The following is a 17144-nucleotide window of genomic DNA, read 5'->3' on the forward strand; positions in this document are numbered from 1 at the left end:
GAAAGGCAGGGTTAGGGTACGTTTCTGTTTGGAGCAACTGCCATGTAAGCGCCTGCACTCTGTTTAGCTTCCTATGTGGAGGTGGAAAAATTCTCCTATTCATAGCGAAATGTTGGGCAATCTTATTGTATATAGTTGGTGGGTCCCTGCTTACGAAATCTCCAGTTCGACCTAAAGGTCTTCCATGGCCGCGGACAGCCAACCCTCGCGCCCTGGAGTGGGCCAACTCATTGAGATTGAGAAACCCTCCGTCCATGTTTCCCATATGAGCCGAGAACTGTGTAAGGGTATGGTTAACTTGTAGCTTTTTACGAAAGCTTACGGTCGCGGTGCCTTTTGTACAAATTTTAGAGTTTTGTTTTGACGTTTATACGGCCCACTCCAATCCGAGAAGCCCCACCACGGTAGTCTAGTGACTAAGGTACTCGGCTGCTGCCCCGCAGGTCGCGGGTTTGAATCCCGGCTGTGGCGGCTGCATTTCCGATGGAGGCGGAAATGTTGTAGGCCCATTTGCGCAGATTTGGGTGCACGTTAAAGAACCCCAGGTGGTTGAAATTTTCGGAGCCCTCTACTACGGCGTCTCTAAGAATCATATGGTGGTCTTGGGACGTTAAACCCCACATATCAATTAATCATCCAATCCGAGAAGGCCCGCTAAGCTTCAGCTGAAGGGCGGATTTCGTTTTCCGTTCCGCAGCAAAACATTCACAGTTACGGCGCCCTCTGGCGAAGTTCATCCTCATTAAATAAAATGACAATGTTTACAAAGTTAAAAAGTATTCACAAATCAACTGTTTATAATTTATTTAGACTTGCTATTACAATGCGTTACCAGTCCATTTCATTGAAGAAAATTAAGGCGGCAACTTGAAGATAGCTACGCGATAGTCAGCCCGGTTGCATTCTAGAGCACGAGAGAGGACGCACGTTGCGTCCCGCTTCCGCTAGCGAAAACAGTAGCGGTGGTTCGCGCTCTGCCGCTTAGCAAGCCCGTAAGCAGAGATTTTTCTTAATTACCTGTGTACATACACCATTCACAAACAACTATGAATCAGACAAAGAACAAACAGAACAAAAGATAAGAGGTAAATACATAAAAGTTCACAGGCTTTTTAAAATTGCTTCATTTTTAGAAGGCTTTCCACTTGAGGAAGCCATTGGGGCACATCTTGTTGAACCTTTTGTGATTGTGGGCTGGCATCACTATCCCGCTTTCGACCGTAGCGGAAGGTGCATGCGCACTAGCGTTTCCGCTCCGCTTAGCTGCTGAACGGAGCGTAAAAACGCCGGACTAAAACTTCGCCACTTTCGATCTCCCGGTCTAACGTAGCACAGTTGTAGCACTTGGCGTGCACCGGGCAATGCCACCAAGAATTTAGGCCTCCTCACTACTCCAGCCATGATCTCTGACGTCACCCAGGTTTCACCCTCGTCTCCTGCCGAGTACGCATGTACGCATGTATGCTCCCGTGGTTAGAGATACAACGACTGCTCAGCCTGACGAAGCCTGTCGTGGGATGCTGATGTTTTCTTTTGGCGAGTGCATGAAGATGACCATGTTTTTTTACTCCTGTGAAGTGCTGCGTGGTGATATCATGTGCTTCGTTCACCGAATGTTCGCGCAGTGTACACCTGCAAGATGTCGCAATGGGGCAGCGCCAAAAAGGTCCGAGTGTTTCCACTCTCCAAGAACGATCAAAAAGCAAGATTGGAGCGCGCTCATCATCGGTGTGGCGTCGAATTGTTCTGGGCGTGGATCGCAGGTATGTTTTTGACCTACTTTAAAAGCAACAGCTCAAACACGTTTAGTTCTTTCTGTAAAATGATGTGTCGTGTGTGTTTCTGACCTGTTAGCGTAAGTCTGTACATTAGGAACTTTTAGGCAGGTGTGGCTTACGCTCACATCCCGCGATAACGTAGCGTAGCGAGACAGTGCTATTGGAACTGTATAGATTTCGCGTTCTTGACGAGCGCGCTTGCCGAGAAGTGGTCTGCTTGGCGGCAAAACGACGATGAAATGAAGAAGATGCATGTTCACGCTCCGCTGAACCAACTTTCTAAGTGAATCGAGATGCGAATTTTCACGTACCCTTGCTCACACGCCAAACGCATCAAAGTGATGCCATAAACGCGTATGAGAGAAGATTCTCAGAACGGGCGTTTTTTTCTTTTAGGTTCGGTCAACATTTTGCTATTTGCGCATAGCATCGAGGGCTTATTGTAACGCCTCCGATTCTTCGTTCAGATAAGGCGAGAGGGAGAGGGCCGGTGCGTGGCGTCGTGAATCTCTTACGTACTCCGCAGTATTTCTTACCACTGTTCCGAGAATTTTTTCTGGTATAATATATATTCACCTGTGTAGCCTGTACCTTTGGTTCATTACTTTCGAAATAGGTACTGCGACTTTCGAATCCCATTTGAATGCCTGTAGACACCACGAAAATCTCCCCTGTTTTGTAGATTAGTCAATAAGGGCCATCAGGAGTAAAAGTTTGAGATAAATCACTTTTTTGAAGTGATATTCAGGTGTCTGAGATCCATTCATTTCAAACTGAAAGAGTCAAGGACTACAACCAAGTACACCGATCCAAAAAACCATGCAGCACAACGGTTCAAAAGTGCGCAATTATCGGAAAAAACTGCAGACGTTCAGCAAAACAACGGGAACAGCTTCTGTGCATCTTTCGGAGAAGTGTGTGTGTGTGTGTGTGTGTGTGTGTGTGTGTGTGTGTATGTGTGTGTGTGTGTGTGTAAATGAAGAAAGAAGATGTAAATGAAGAAAGAAGAAAGAGACGGTGCTCTTATAAATCGCTCTCACTTTCGATAGTGTGATTTATTTCAGTTGATAGATATGTGGGGCCTAATGTCCCAAAACCACCATATTATTATGAGAGACGCCGTAGTGGAGGGCTCCGGAAATTTTGACCACCTGGGGTTTGTTACCGTGCACCCAAATCTGAGCACACGTGCGTACAGCCTTGCCGCCTCCATCGGAAATGCAGCCGGCGTAGCCGGGATTCGATCCCGTGACCTGTGGGTCAGCAGCCGAGTACTTTAGCCGTTAGGCCACCATGGTGAGGTCAATAATTTATTTTAAAGTGGAGTAATGTGCGGCTTGTATATGAGTCAGATACGCGAAAGAATGTCTGGTAACACATTTCATAAACCAGTGTTGATTTCGACGCAGAACTACCTCATCTATATTGGCTGAAGCTATTAAAAACACCAATGTATAGTTTTTAAACTTAGGTAATATTCCTTGAGGGGGTCTTTAAAATATAAAGTGAGGAACTGAAAGGGTGAACGCACGTAAGACTCGCAGCGAACATCGCACCTTTTCACGGGATATGTTGGTGCAAACGGCTTCATGGACTCCCGTGCGCGCTCGTTCGGTCAACGTGCATGACGTCACGGTGGCAGTGAGCAGACCTGAAATTATTTCTCTAGGCGAGACTGCCCGAGTGTGACCTGTTTCAATTTCACCCCTGAATTTCTATAACGAAGACCTCAAAGGACGTGAAACTTTCGTGAATTCCAGAAATAGCCATGCCACAAAATGGCACGCCCTACAAATACGTAATATAAGGAACTGCGCCCAAGTAAATAATGGAGCAAAAGTTTATTAACTAGTATTTCTTGATAACTTGCAACATTGTCATTTTAACCGCGATCAAGTGTTGCCGCCTCGAATCAGAGTTCATATCTGAAAACGACAGGAGCATTACTGTCCTGAATTTTTATTTAGAACGTGCATTACCTAAAAAAACCTATGCCAAAAAGCTTGAGCACAGTCCTGGTGTAATACGTATCGTTCCACATTTTTTTAGTTTCTTTTTTTTCTGATGGGCTTTCATTCTTCATTACAAGGGGGGTTGACGCAATTTCACGTAGATTACATTTAAAATAATAATTACGCACATTCAAACACAAATCAAAACACACGAAACCAAGCAACGAATATTTCAAAAGAGTATACCCCGCTGTGAGAAACGACGAACAGCTAAGCTGACGCCCGCTTCGCTAGAACCTTCGCAGTCACTCCTTTATCGCTACGTTTTGAGTAAGTCTCTTCAAGGCTGTTTCTTTTGCTTGTGCTAAGCAAAGTATGCTGTAAAGGGTGGACTTTTTTCCATGGAGTGGAAGTGGCAGTACCTGTTTGTGACTCCCCTAACGTAAATGAGATAATAGAGCAAGTAGTAAGTGGTTCTTGAAGAAAAGAAAAAAACGGTGTTCATTTCTATTTTTCTTAATTCGCGACACGGCTAAGCTTCTTGTAGGGTATGTGGTAATATGATGCAAAAGAATACTAAAAAGATAAAGAAAATGAAGGTGGAGCACTCGCCGCACAACACGAATGAGAAAAGGAAGAAATAGGAAAGATGTAGGACACGTTCGAAGGAGTCCGAGGACGGGGAACGGATCGGTGAGAGCTACAAGGCGTCAGGAGATCTCAGACGGTGGGCTGATCGGCGAGATCTACGCTGGCGTCGGAGATGGCGAATGACACGACCGTTTAGTACGGAATCCATCAAGCGATGTCAGATATTAGAGCAAGATTTCACACGAAGATTTCCCTTTACTGAATGGCATATATTTGGTCTTGCTGCACTTCTTGTTTGTGTTTTGGTGAAGCTTCGTTATACTACTGAACTTCTTGGCCTTCTTCGTCGTGGCGTTGTCCTTGCATTTCGCCCATCTGATTTCACACCTTAATGGTTCTTCCTTTTCTTTCTGGTGAGTCTCACTTTCTCCCCTGAGGTCTCATTATCTACGTCACGCCCCTGATGTCACCGTCACAGGGTCAACGCAGTTTTGCTGTAGGGGAGAACCGCGCTGTTTGAGGGTAACCTATAGACTCTTCCCCGTAAATTTGGAGCATTCACAAGAATGTTCTAGTATACAAAATTTGATGAGCTAAATGGCGACAAAATTTTTCAAATAAAGCATTGTCACCAATTTTTAAAACGTCAATGGGGCCTAATTGTGCCAACAAACTTTAAAAAAAATCACGGCATATCCACGACGTAGATGATGACAAGTGGGTCAAACAATGGGATCGTTTGGTGTTGCTCTGTGTTACCGTAAAACACCCGTGACATTGTCACGCGTGTTTTATTTTTTTTAGTGACAAAGCGGTGTAAAGTTACATACAATGTTTATTGGTGAAAAATGGTATATTGTATTCAATTGCGAATTTCGTTCCACCTTCCTTGTTACCGCTTTGTGGTATTAGAGGTAGCCTGAAGTTGACAGAGACGAGGTCTGTGCATTTTTAACTGGTAGCTGTGGGTTGTTTTCTGTCGTCATACGACGTGCACCGTAGAGCATATCGAGACGTCATATACTGCACAAGCCAGTCGTTGTCCTTGATCATAATTGTCATCATCATCATTGTCATCAGAGTCATCGTCATCATCTCAGCCACGGCGCACGCCAACGCCACCAACGCCACCAACGGGCAGGCCTAGGCCTTAAAGAGCTTCGCCCCTAAAAGTCAACAATAATTTTGTTCTAAGGCTTGCTTTTTGTGGCTTCAAAACACTGCGCTCGTGTGCCACGCAGAGTGAACCTGCTTGAGCTGGGGAGCATGCGTTACGAAGGATTGCAGCGCTCTGTGAGCGCCACCTAGAATCAAACATTGCACGTCTGTTTAGATGATACAGTTACCATTCATCGCGAACGCTCTTGTTCGGGCTGTGACGCACACGGCCAGCTTCCATGCGCACCGAGTGTCACGTTTCAGTCACGGGGCATTATACTCTCGTTTTGCCTAAGGGCTCCACTGCGTGATTGTTGTCCAACGGTTTAACGATTGGAGTGCTGGACTTCCACATGCACATTATGTTATTACCAACGCTTAATTTTGCCAGTGCATATCATTTTAAACAGCTATGTTTCTCTTAAGGCTGGGAAAGTGACAAGCCTTAGAACAGCAAGCTGCTATGGCGAGAAGAAAAAGTGGCGTTGTCAATAAAATTTTCAAATAATGAGCATCATCGCGTAGAAGAATGGTCGAAGTGCTTGTACACAGCAGGGCGGACAAGTTAAATCTAAGGTAACAGAATGATTGTTCGGCTTTGACGCTCCAAAACCACAATATTTTATGAAACACCCTGTACTAGAAGGCGCCGGAACTCTCGACCAATCGGGGTCATTTATTGTGCACCGAAGTGTAGACTCGTGGGCCTGGCATTTTGGCTTCATAGAAAGCGATGCAGCGGGGATTTCATGCTGCGAGCGCGTCTAAGCAGTCAAGCCGAAGCCGCGGTGCCACAGCAACGGGCAAGGTAAGCCTAAAATCGTGTATTCCACTGGGGTCCCTGTAAACTTGCTTTGCCTTGAACGAATATTGAAAACACGTAAGGGTATAAATATGTAAGCAAATCGAAACAAAGTCACTGGTGGTAAAATTAAACGGGGTGCAAAATATTTGGCAGAATTCAGGAAGTGGTAACACCAACCGCAGTGGTTTTTGAAGGATGCTGTAACAAAAAAAGATCTTCACTGTATTTCATGTATGCTCAATTTATCATACAGCTGCTCCATATTCTCAAAGTATAGTTAGTTGGGATGTAAGTTAAGTTCAACGGCATATAAAAATTTGGGGTCAAATGTAAAAAATCTGTGGACATATTGCGTGCACAAGTCACTCAGTATGTCACTCTCACGTTCGCTGCATCGCGTGGGCATCGAAGATATCGGAGCGCTTTCCGGGAAGCAGCCAGTCAGTCGGAAATTGTTGCGAGGAAAAGCGAGGCAGGCGTGGTTGGAGAAGCACTGATAAAAGCTTTAGTAAACAGAGAAGCCAAATTCGGAAAGTTTGTCACGCTTGTTGCATCGAGCAGGCAACAGCACCTTAAAAAAAACCGGCAGATCCGACGCATTCTACAAATCGATATAATGCGAATTAGCCAGCAAGAAATAAATTACGCTGTACACAGCGTGCATGTGATGATTTAAATGTTAAGACCTATCAGTTATGATTTCTTACAACCACGTCAAGCAATACCAATTTTTCTGCGTATCAAAATAGTGAAATGGCCATGAGCACACCGTGCGTTTGGCATGGAAATCCTGCCGCAAGTGGTATGGATGTGATAAGCTACATGTTAAGACGTCATTCACGTTGGTGATACAGACATACAAAACCGTTTGCCCTATATCACGCTATAGCAAACTAGCCACACACGCGCACCATTATCGTTTTATGCAAGTCATGCTGACATGGCATGCTAATAATATTTATCTTACCACTCGACATTTATGTTCTTCGTACAGTCACGTCACGCAATTCCTCATTTGGCTTATATGAATCTAGCGAAACAGCCGTGAGAGCACCGTGAGGCTAGCATGTAAATAACGTTGCACATGACATAGGAATCATCATTTTCATTTTATGATATGCCATTTATGCTCTTTATACAGACATTTCACGCAGTACCATATTTTGTGTGTACTATGCAAGCAAACTGGCAGCAAGCGCAATATTCGGATAGCATGTAAATCACTTTGTACATGACATGGACGTCACAATTTTCATTTTACCACATGCCATTTATGGTCGCCTTACACTCACGTCAGGCACTACAAAATCAGGTGCACATCACGCTAGCCAGGTGGCCGCAAGCGCACCATGGGCGTGGTATGCAAGTCGTGGTATGGAAGTATATAATGACATTTCAGGAGTTTCACATCACCACTTGTCATTTATTTTCGCCATACAGAACCATCACACAGTATTAAATTTAGTGCATACCGTTATGCCTGGGAGTCCATACCAAGCTTCATAGCATCTGCAGTAAAGAAATAAACCTGGGAAGGCGCAAAGCACCTGCAGCGTACCAAACGCTGCTAATGGGCAATGAGAGATAGAGCACTCCATTTGGGTACAGAGACCCACAGTCCGCTTTTAATTAACACGCACACGGCGAGTTTTTATTGTTCGACAACGCACAGGATAATTATCCCATCAGCACAACCTTGGAGGTCAAGATTCATTGCGGGGTGACCTGAGAATGGTTCTCCAGCGCGAACACTCGGTATTTTTCTTACGTGCGAAGCATTTCTTAGCGAAATTCGGCGAAATAGAGCGTATCTATCTATCTATCTATCTATCTATCTATCTATCTATCTATCTATCTATCTATCTATCTATCTATCTATCTATCTATCTATCTATCTATCTATCTATCTATCTATCTATCTATCTATCTATCTATCTATCTATCTATCTATCTATCTATCTATCTATCTATTTATCTATTTATCTATTTATCTATCTATCTATCTATCTATCTATTTATCTATTTATCTATTTATCTATCTATCTATCTATCTATCTATCTATCTATCTATCTATCTATCTATCTATCTATCTATCTATCTATCTATCTATCTATCTATCTATCTATCTATCTATCTATCTATATATCTATATCTATATCTATCTATCTATCTATCTATCTATCTATCTATCTATCTATCTATCTATCTATCTATCTATCTATCTATATATCTATATCCATCTATCTATCTATCTATCTATATATATATATATATATATATATATATATATATATATATCTATCTATCTATCTATCTATATATATATATATATATATATATATATATATATATATATATATATATATATATATATATATATTGTAACGACGAGAAATAAGACACAACGCCTTTGCTGCAGGCCGGCTGTTCTTATTCTGCTTCGTCTTCGTCCTCTTCCTCCTAGCATGCGAGTCTGTGCCAGAGAGAGTTCCAGTTTCGGTTTTCGTCATTACACTCGGCCATGACTGCTAGCGCGCAAAGGGCAATTTTCTCTGGAGGGCGGCACTGGGAGTGCCGTGGTAGTCTGTCATGTGCACGCCTCGAGCTGTCCTGTGGAACTGTCCTGTACTCTGGTGGACGACCCTGGCTGTGTCGAGGTGGTCGTTGCAGGTCGCGTCCGCGCGGCAAGTTAATGTAGTCACCTGGAGAATGTAAACCCAGCAGGTGATACTGGCTGGTGCGGAGTGATCGCATTGGTGGCGGACCATCGCGATGACTACCCCTTCGCTGCTTGGATGACATTGCAGGGACACCAGTATGCAGTACTGCGGCCCACACTGAGCGGGGACGCCTGCGTTGTTCAGAGCGAGGGAAGGTACGATGGGCTATATCGATAGATATCAGCGACATCGCTGTGTAGACTTTGCGCGTAGACTTGCGACGCAAGTCGTGCTCTAGCGTCTTCGCTGATGCACTGCTGGTCGAAGTGGAGGTTTTTGCCAATCCGTCACGTGCGTTCATGTCGACATGGCCAGTTGCCTCGCCATCCGGAGCAACCGTGAACTGCACCGGAATGACTTCGATGGCATCCTCCTCAGGTGGAGTAGGCACTTGTGGCTCGTTAGGGGAGACGGCATTTGGCAAGTTACGAGCGTCCACGCACTCGGCCAATGACGGCAAAGGTGGCAGGGGATGGTGCGGCTCCTTACTATGGGTCAAACTGGCCGTTGTGACGTGTGCTTGGTCTCCGGCTGGTTGTGAAAGAGCCGCCGTCGTCACGCAGCAGGTCAATGGATCCAGGCCATTTGGGGCTGACCAGCTTGGAGGCTGGCTCACTGGCTTCTGTGCTTTATAGGCGGTCCTAAGTTGGGTCAAGGGTAATTGTGTGTCAGGTGTCGACGCGGAGTCAGAGATCTGCCCGGAGGAGTACACCGTCCAGCTTGTCTCGATGATTGCCGCAGGGTACTCTGGGAAGCTGTCCGGGGAGGGGGCATGCGGCACAGCTGTAGGGGGGCGCGGCGCCTCGTGAGGTTGATCTCCGAGGTAGGGCAGGTTGGCAGAGGGTGCAGCTGCCTCGTCGTTGTGCTTCTCAATAGCCCCTTGCTCGGTAGTGGCGAGGGTAGAATGAGAGGTAGCAGTGAGGTCAGACTCAATTCTTCCAAACGCAGCAATGAGCTTGGCGCTCCAGTCCGCCCAGGACTGCTGCCGCACGCCTTCGTACCTGTGCCACGCAGCAGCAGGATTTTGAAGGCGGTCTAAGGCCACGCACCACTTCTGATTGTCGCTCCATCCCTTGCGAGCTCCGAGAGCATTGATGGTAGCCACCCAATCGACGGCATCGTCCTGGAAGCCGCGAAACTCGGGTAGCTCGGAGGCAGCCGGTGGTGGTGTCACGGCAGGCGAAGCTCCAGAAAATAGCGACGCCACACAGCCAAGTTGGTGTGAAAGAGCCGCGAGAGTATACTGGAGCTTGCTGCGGCTCTCGGGGGAAGTTGTTGAATGGTCTTGCGAGGCGGCCGCGGCCAACGCCTCATCGATAATGTGAAGTCCCGGCAAGGCAGCAGGGAATATCGCAGAACTCGACGCTGTCAGGGCGCCGACCTCGAGGCGGAGTCGCGCAATGGTGCGCGAAAGCTCGGTGGCACTCTCGGGCGGCCCACATGCGGAGCCAGTGGGGACGTGTTCCCCGATCAGCGTACTCACTGCTGTGGTACCCTCGGCCGAGGGAGCTTGAACAGCACCCCTGAGCGGCTGAGGTGCCGATGAAGCACTGAGCAGGACGTTGTCGCAGTGGGAAGCGTGAACGGCATTCCCGGTCAACGACAGGCCATGTACTGTCGTGGTGGGGCCGGGGCAAGCCTGCCCAGGAGCCATCGAGAAGGCCTGGACGCCGTCCCCGAATGGCGGCACAGGTGCTCCCGGCTGCAGGAGGGCTGTCGGCTCCATGATCGAGGAAGCGTGAACAGCGTTTTTACGATGAGAGAACCACGCTGCCGATGATCCACGAGGGTACGGACAGGTGGCTTGTGCCGCAGGGTTCACTTGTCGACCTGTGCTCACGGCACAATCCGTGGCGAAGGACGCGTAGACGGTGTCCCTTTTCATGAAGAAATACCGGTGATGGGTATACTAAAGCCGCCGAGGAGGCCTTGGCGCCATCCCCGAACGGTGGTGGCAGTGGCGGCAGGTGAACAGCTGCTGAGGAGGCCTTGACGCCGTCCCCAAGCGACGCTTACCGCATCTGCATGTCGGCGGGCGTCCTGGATGACGAAGCCGGGACGTATGACGTCTTCTTCGTCGACTGCGCCATTGTAACGACGAGAAATAAGACACAACGCCTTTGCTGCAGGCCGGCTGTTCTTATTCTGCTTCGTCTTCGTCCTCTTCCTCCTAGCATGCGAGTCTGTGCCAGAGAGAGTTCCAGTTTCGGTTTTCGTCATTACAATATATATATATATATATACATCTATCTATCTATCTATCTATCTATCTATCTATCTATGACTTTTAGCTCTCCGAGCCGTATCGATAATGGTATCGATACCAAACTTGGATGACATAGCATGACTGTATGAAGAACATATTTGAATAGTCATAACATGAAAATCATGACATGTATGTCATGAATGTCATGATTTACATTTCTTTGTTCTGCAGCTTTTGGAGTGGTCTCGTTCACATGGCATGTTGCAAAATTGATACGGTATGGCAGAATTGCATAGCGGACACAAGTGACAGACCCTAACATGAAAATCATGACATGCGTGTCATGTAATAACATGTCTACATGCCACACTGATGATGCTCTCGCGGCCGTTTAGCTTGCTTCGCATAGGCCAAATTTTGTATTACATGATGCCAATGGATGACGAAGGTACGTACGTGACTGGTGCAAACATAATAATCATGAGATTCGTGTTATGTGAGAACATGACTACATGCCACAGTCACGGCGCCAATACATTTCGAAGTGACGCGGTGCGCATGCTCGCCGGCGTTCCTTTCTTCGCGTCCAAGCGCCGTTTCCACGCCAGGTGCCGGTACTGCCATATACTCGCAAGTGCACGCAGCGCTGCGTTGCTTTGACGCATGCGCGTTTCAGCACGTTCAGCGTCCCTCCGTGACGAAAGGAGGGAGACGCGGTGTTGTCTGGGTAACGCGTCGGCGCGTAAAGCAGCATGTCGCATTTCGCACCAGTTGCCATCGGGCCGTGCCGATGGACGCTAGTCACGCCTGGCGTCATACTATAGAGGGCTAGCATATCGCTAACATTGCGTCAACGTACCCAGCGTGCACGTGCGTCAATGGTACGTTGGAGTATATTTGGCCCTTCCTGATGCACTCGTGGCAGTTTTGCTTGCTCCACATTTTCCAAATTTGGTGTTACGTGACGTCAATGGATGACGAAATATATGACTGGCGCATGCATGATAATTTTGACACGCGTATAATGTAGAAACATGACAAGATACCACGCTCATAGCGTGCTCGTGGCTGTTTCGCTATCACCACATATGGTATATTTTCTATCGCGTGACGTGAATAGATTACGAAGGTAAACGACACATCCAAACATGTTAATTATGACACGGAAGTCATGTACGGTATCATTTACCTACATCCCGTAACGTTGCGCTGATTTTAATGTGAAATATAAACATTTCTCATTCCTGCTTCGCATATCATTGATTCCCACTGTACTTGGGATCTGCCAAATTTTTTCATTATGCATCTTATTTTGTGTATTTTTGGTGTTACTTCTTGCTATTGCATCAAAGTAGGTATTGTTTAATTTTCTTCATTTTCATTTTGTAATAGCTGACTCTCTAAGATGCCTTGTGTAGTTGTTTGCTTTTACTCTACTTATTTTGTTCAGACGTGGGACACCGCACGTCATTGTACCCTGTCACCATAAATGTGCGTTGATGTGGCGACGTTCGTCAAAAGTTACTTCATGGGAAATATATAGGTTCAATACAGTTCTAATCAATTTTGATTCAACACCCGTCAGATGTTTGGTGTATAAAAAAGCTCCGTATCTCCCCCCCCCCTCACAAACTTCCTACCCACATTACTGTGGCGAAGCTAACCGAGACCTGGACCACCCATTCATGCTCAGGGAGCTGGAAGCTGCCTTAGCCACTCAATCTTCCTGCTCGGCTCCCGGCGAGGATGAGATTACGTAGTGTAGTATACGTTATCTCCCCTACAACGCGAAGGAATTTCTATGACATAGATTGAACGAAGCAAACAACAGTGGCTGTCTTCCAAGCTCTTAGACATCCTCTCTAATTTGCAAGATTCCGAAGCCGGGCATGCCTCCATCTCTCTCTAACTTTCGCCCTATCTCTTTGACGGCATGCGTTGGCAAGACTCTTGAGCGAATGGCCTTGACTCGACTGTGATTTTATTGACGCGAAAGAGTTTTTCCCTCTTTCTCTTATTGGCTTCCGACGCCACGTATGTGCGCAGGACATGTTCCTTGTTCTTCAGCATACTTTTCTTTCACCTTCTCGTAGTCAGATCCATACGCTTGTAACCGTCGATGTACGGAAGGCATTTGATGGCATGATCGCTCAGCTCTCCTCCCTGTCATGTGGCTCCCGCATGTATTCTTACATCCGATCATTTTTTTCTAATCGAGTTGCTCGCTTTAGAGTCGATACTCATCTTTCTAACCCACACTACCTCACCCGCGGCACTCTTCGTGGTGCCGCACTATCTGCTACTCTATTAAGTATGACTATGGCACCCCTTGCCTCACAATTGTCCCAAATACCTGACCTCTACCATATTTTTTATGCAGACGACATCACTCTCTGGTGTACGTCTGGATGTCCCGGCCACGTGCAGGATACTTTGCAACGTGGCCTGGACCTTATCACTTTCTTTGTCGCTACTGCTTGCCTGTCTCCTGCACCGGAGAAATGTGAACTATTTTTGCTAATCCGGTCTGCGTACCAGGGCTCTCACAACACCCTCATCTCCCTACATCTTTCTAGCTCTCTCATCCCCACTGTTCAGCAATGCAAAGTTCTTGGCTTCCTTTCGCACGCGACAAAGAACGCGCAGGCCCTACATCATGCTGTGAGGACTTGCCACTCGGTGGATCACCTTCTGCGACGGGTTGTGACTCGGCAGTCGAGACTCCATGAGGCTCATGCGTGTCGGGTTGCACATCGCTCGCCCTTAACAAGTTCTTGTACTTTGTACCCTACGTTCAATTCACCCAAACGCAACTCAACACACTCTAAAGAGCTCTATTAGGCCTCTACAAGGCATCTGCAAACCTCCCTGTTCCTACATCTACACCTAAGGTCTTTGCCACAGGCCTCTTTCATCCATTACGTTGTCTTCGCATATCACGACTCTCACATTGCCCGTCTTTCTCTCACCCGTGAAGGCCAATAGCTATTGGCTCAAGCCGGTATCCCTCACATTTCGGTTTCCGTTCCCACCTTGCCTTCTGCCGCTAGCACCGCTCCTTCTAACCTTCGCATTCTTCCCTTCCCATTCAATATGTATCCCGTTCCTCAAGCCGGCCAGTGCCATGTGGCAGCACAACATCATTCTCCTCCTCTCTCGACACAGGGAGTTGCCTACACGGATGCCTCATACATGGCTCTTCGGGGCTCGTGTGGCTACGTTATCTACCATCCACAACTTTCGGCACCTGATACGCACACCAGCGGACCATACTTGAACCGGCCAAATCTACTTTCGCTCGAGGTCCTTTCCATGGTCCACGCCATGCAGTAATTTTCCTCACTCCCTTCTCTCCCAGTACACGATTTACTCCGACTCTCATGCCACAATCCGTCACATACAGAACTACACGTTGCCTCCTGCTTTTCAACAGGAGGTTGAGCGAGCGGCCTCTGTTCTTTAACCCTCCACTGTCTTCCTCCGTTGGGTTCCTGGGCATTCAGGTATTAACGGCAATGAGCTAGCTCATCAGCTTGCCCGCAATATATTGCACCGGGCGCCATTCATTCCCTGGCGCACACCTTCAAAAGACAGTGGGAGCTTCGTGAATAACCACGGGCAGATCTCCTTTCGTCACACTATCAAGGAGGCATATCTCCAGCTTCGAATTATCAATGCTGCGTCAGTTAGAGACTCTACTCCCTCAAGAGCCGAACAGTTGGCTGTAGCCCTTGCCCTTTTGGATGGCAGTAGATCCCAAATCTTTACTGACTCAAGGTCAGTGGTCAAGGCTTTCGCCTCTGGTTCAATTTGTACTGAAGTATTTAAACTACTTGAAAATAAGACACTTTCTCCACATACCATTACCTGGTTTCCTGCACATCTCGAACCACTACTGGACTCTCAAGTAAACCTGAATGACCCTGCTCACTCCCGGGCGCGCGCGCTAGCCCTTCGCGCTGGGGAGGACGTAGGTCCGCAGGTAGGCAGTGAGATGGTCAGGGACGCTTTAGTTACATTCAGTGAAGTGGCTAAACAGTACCAGTTGAGTAGGCGGTCATTTGCTCCACCACACAAGTTGTCTAGACCTCAAGCCAGCACGTTTAGAATGCTCCAGACCAGGCCCTATCCAAGCCTATTTTTCCTCAGCATAGTCTCCTCAGAGGCTTTAGACTCTACCTGTCCTGATTGAGGTGAGGTTAGTGGCTTAGCACATATGCTCTGGCAGTGCCTCTCGTTACGGGGCCCAAGGCGGCTCACAGAAGAAGATTGGGACTCTGCCTTACGAAGTTCAAGGTTGCTACCACAACTACTGGCAGTCCAGAGAGCCCACGACGCGGCGTTGAGGCTAGGCCTCCCCGTTCCTACGTGGGAGCGGCCCACGACGTTGCTCTAAAGGAGCAGCGTTTTTCAGGACCCAATAAAGTTCTTTGTCTGTCTGTCCGGCTCGACAAGCGTCTTTACCCTTCCCCTCATCCAACACTCACTGCGCCCGAGGCTCGAACTCTACGGCACATCCAAATGAATTGCCTGATAACCCCGTTTCGCCTTTTCCTTTATAAATTTAGTTCTAATCCCTGCTGTCCCAATTGCCCCTCCCCATATGCGGACCTGTCACTCTGCCTGTTTCACTGCCCAACTGCTCAGCAATACAGCTATTACCCACCCCCATCCCTTTCCATCACCTCCTGGCTCGACTGGATTGGCGCCGAAGGGGAAGAAGAACAGCGTCGATTGGTGGCCCAGGCGGTCGAAATGCCCGGCCTGTAAATTGTGGCTGAATAAAAGTCTTTTACTACTACTACTATCTCGTAGCTAATTCAAAGCCATGAATCCACACCATATCTGGAAAGTTAAGGTAGGTTAATGTGTATCCGACAATTTGCTTTCTATACGCCACGTGGAATTTTCCACCTTACCATATCAGGGGATGGCGTGCGGTGTGCCGGGATATCTTCAGTAAACTTATCTAATGTCTTTAGAAGGCAATTGTTCCTTCCTGTTTCCAACTTATGTTGAAGTAATCAGAAGTAGTACACATTTGGTATGTTTACTGTTCAGACCTTTTCGAACACGCTATCTTTGTGACTTAGGTAAGGAGCTTCGAAAACTACGCATGTTGTACGCTTTTGAAAAGTTTTTTTTACAGCGAAAATTGTTAGAGATCAAAACAAGGGCCGATTCAGGCGCCGTAGGTGTCCACCACCACCGCATTCAGTGACAAAATCCACGAGAAAGGAAAATAAACTAAATAAATATAAAACGACCAAAGACAAAAAGCGAACCGAACCCGCACCCTCTGCCACTTCATGAGCCACTGAGCCAGTGCTGGAAACGTCGCTGTGAAGTGACCTTGCACAGGCTTCATTTCACCTAAAAAATCGCTCTAACATTTGCAACGAAGTGCTTGGTTTAGAACAAAGTAACAACCAGACGTCGCACAATGAAAATAGCGTAAAGAGTGCTCCAAGTTACGGTACCAGACACTTAGAGGAGTAATTAGCACCAACACCGCGTTCAAGCTACGGAAAACAAATGCTCCACAACACAATACCTACACTACTAAACAGCTATAAATCGATGCAGTTTGATTTTCTTACAGCCTCTTTCAAAGATCTTAAAAGGATGCATGTGGTTTCTGCATTGATTCCTGTGCAATACACACATGTTTTTGATTTTGTTGCTTTTTAAGAGGAAAGTGTGTGCTGAAATATGTTAAAGCACTAGCATGCCCCTGTATGTATATATGCGTGTGTCTGTGGCTTTGTGTTTGTATACACATGTAAAAGTGCAGGAGTCTATGTGTATTTATATTAATGTGTAATATGTTTGTATGTATTATTGCCGCACTGCTAAATACATAGGGTTGTAGGCTAGTCAAGCTGTCCGGAGACGGCTTTTTTCTACAATCCCCCCACTCATCTGTATCTCAC

At 46.9% G+C, this 17144-nt stretch overlaps 1 protein-coding gene across 1 annotated transcript in view; it reads left to right on the forward strand.

The window, feature by feature from the left end:
• The first annotated feature begins 1333 nt into the window (after positions 1-1333).
• The window catches only part of LOC119167261 (protein toll), a 44119-nt gene continuing 28308 nt past the window's right edge, over positions 1334-17144 (forward strand). The window contains exon 1 of the mRNA XM_075866837.1: positions 1334-1763. Coding sequence (XP_075722952.1) covers positions 1640-1763 — 124 coding nt within the window. The 5' untranslated portion in view covers positions 1334-1639. The remainder of the gene's footprint in view (positions 1764-17144) is intronic.

The sequence above is a fragment of the Rhipicephalus microplus genome, chromosome 6 (genome assembly GCF_043290135.1).
Source record: "Rhipicephalus microplus isolate Deutch F79 chromosome 6, USDA_Rmic, whole genome shotgun sequence".
Classification (NCBI taxonomy): Eukaryota; Metazoa; Arthropoda; class Arachnida; order Ixodida; family Ixodidae; genus Rhipicephalus; species Rhipicephalus microplus.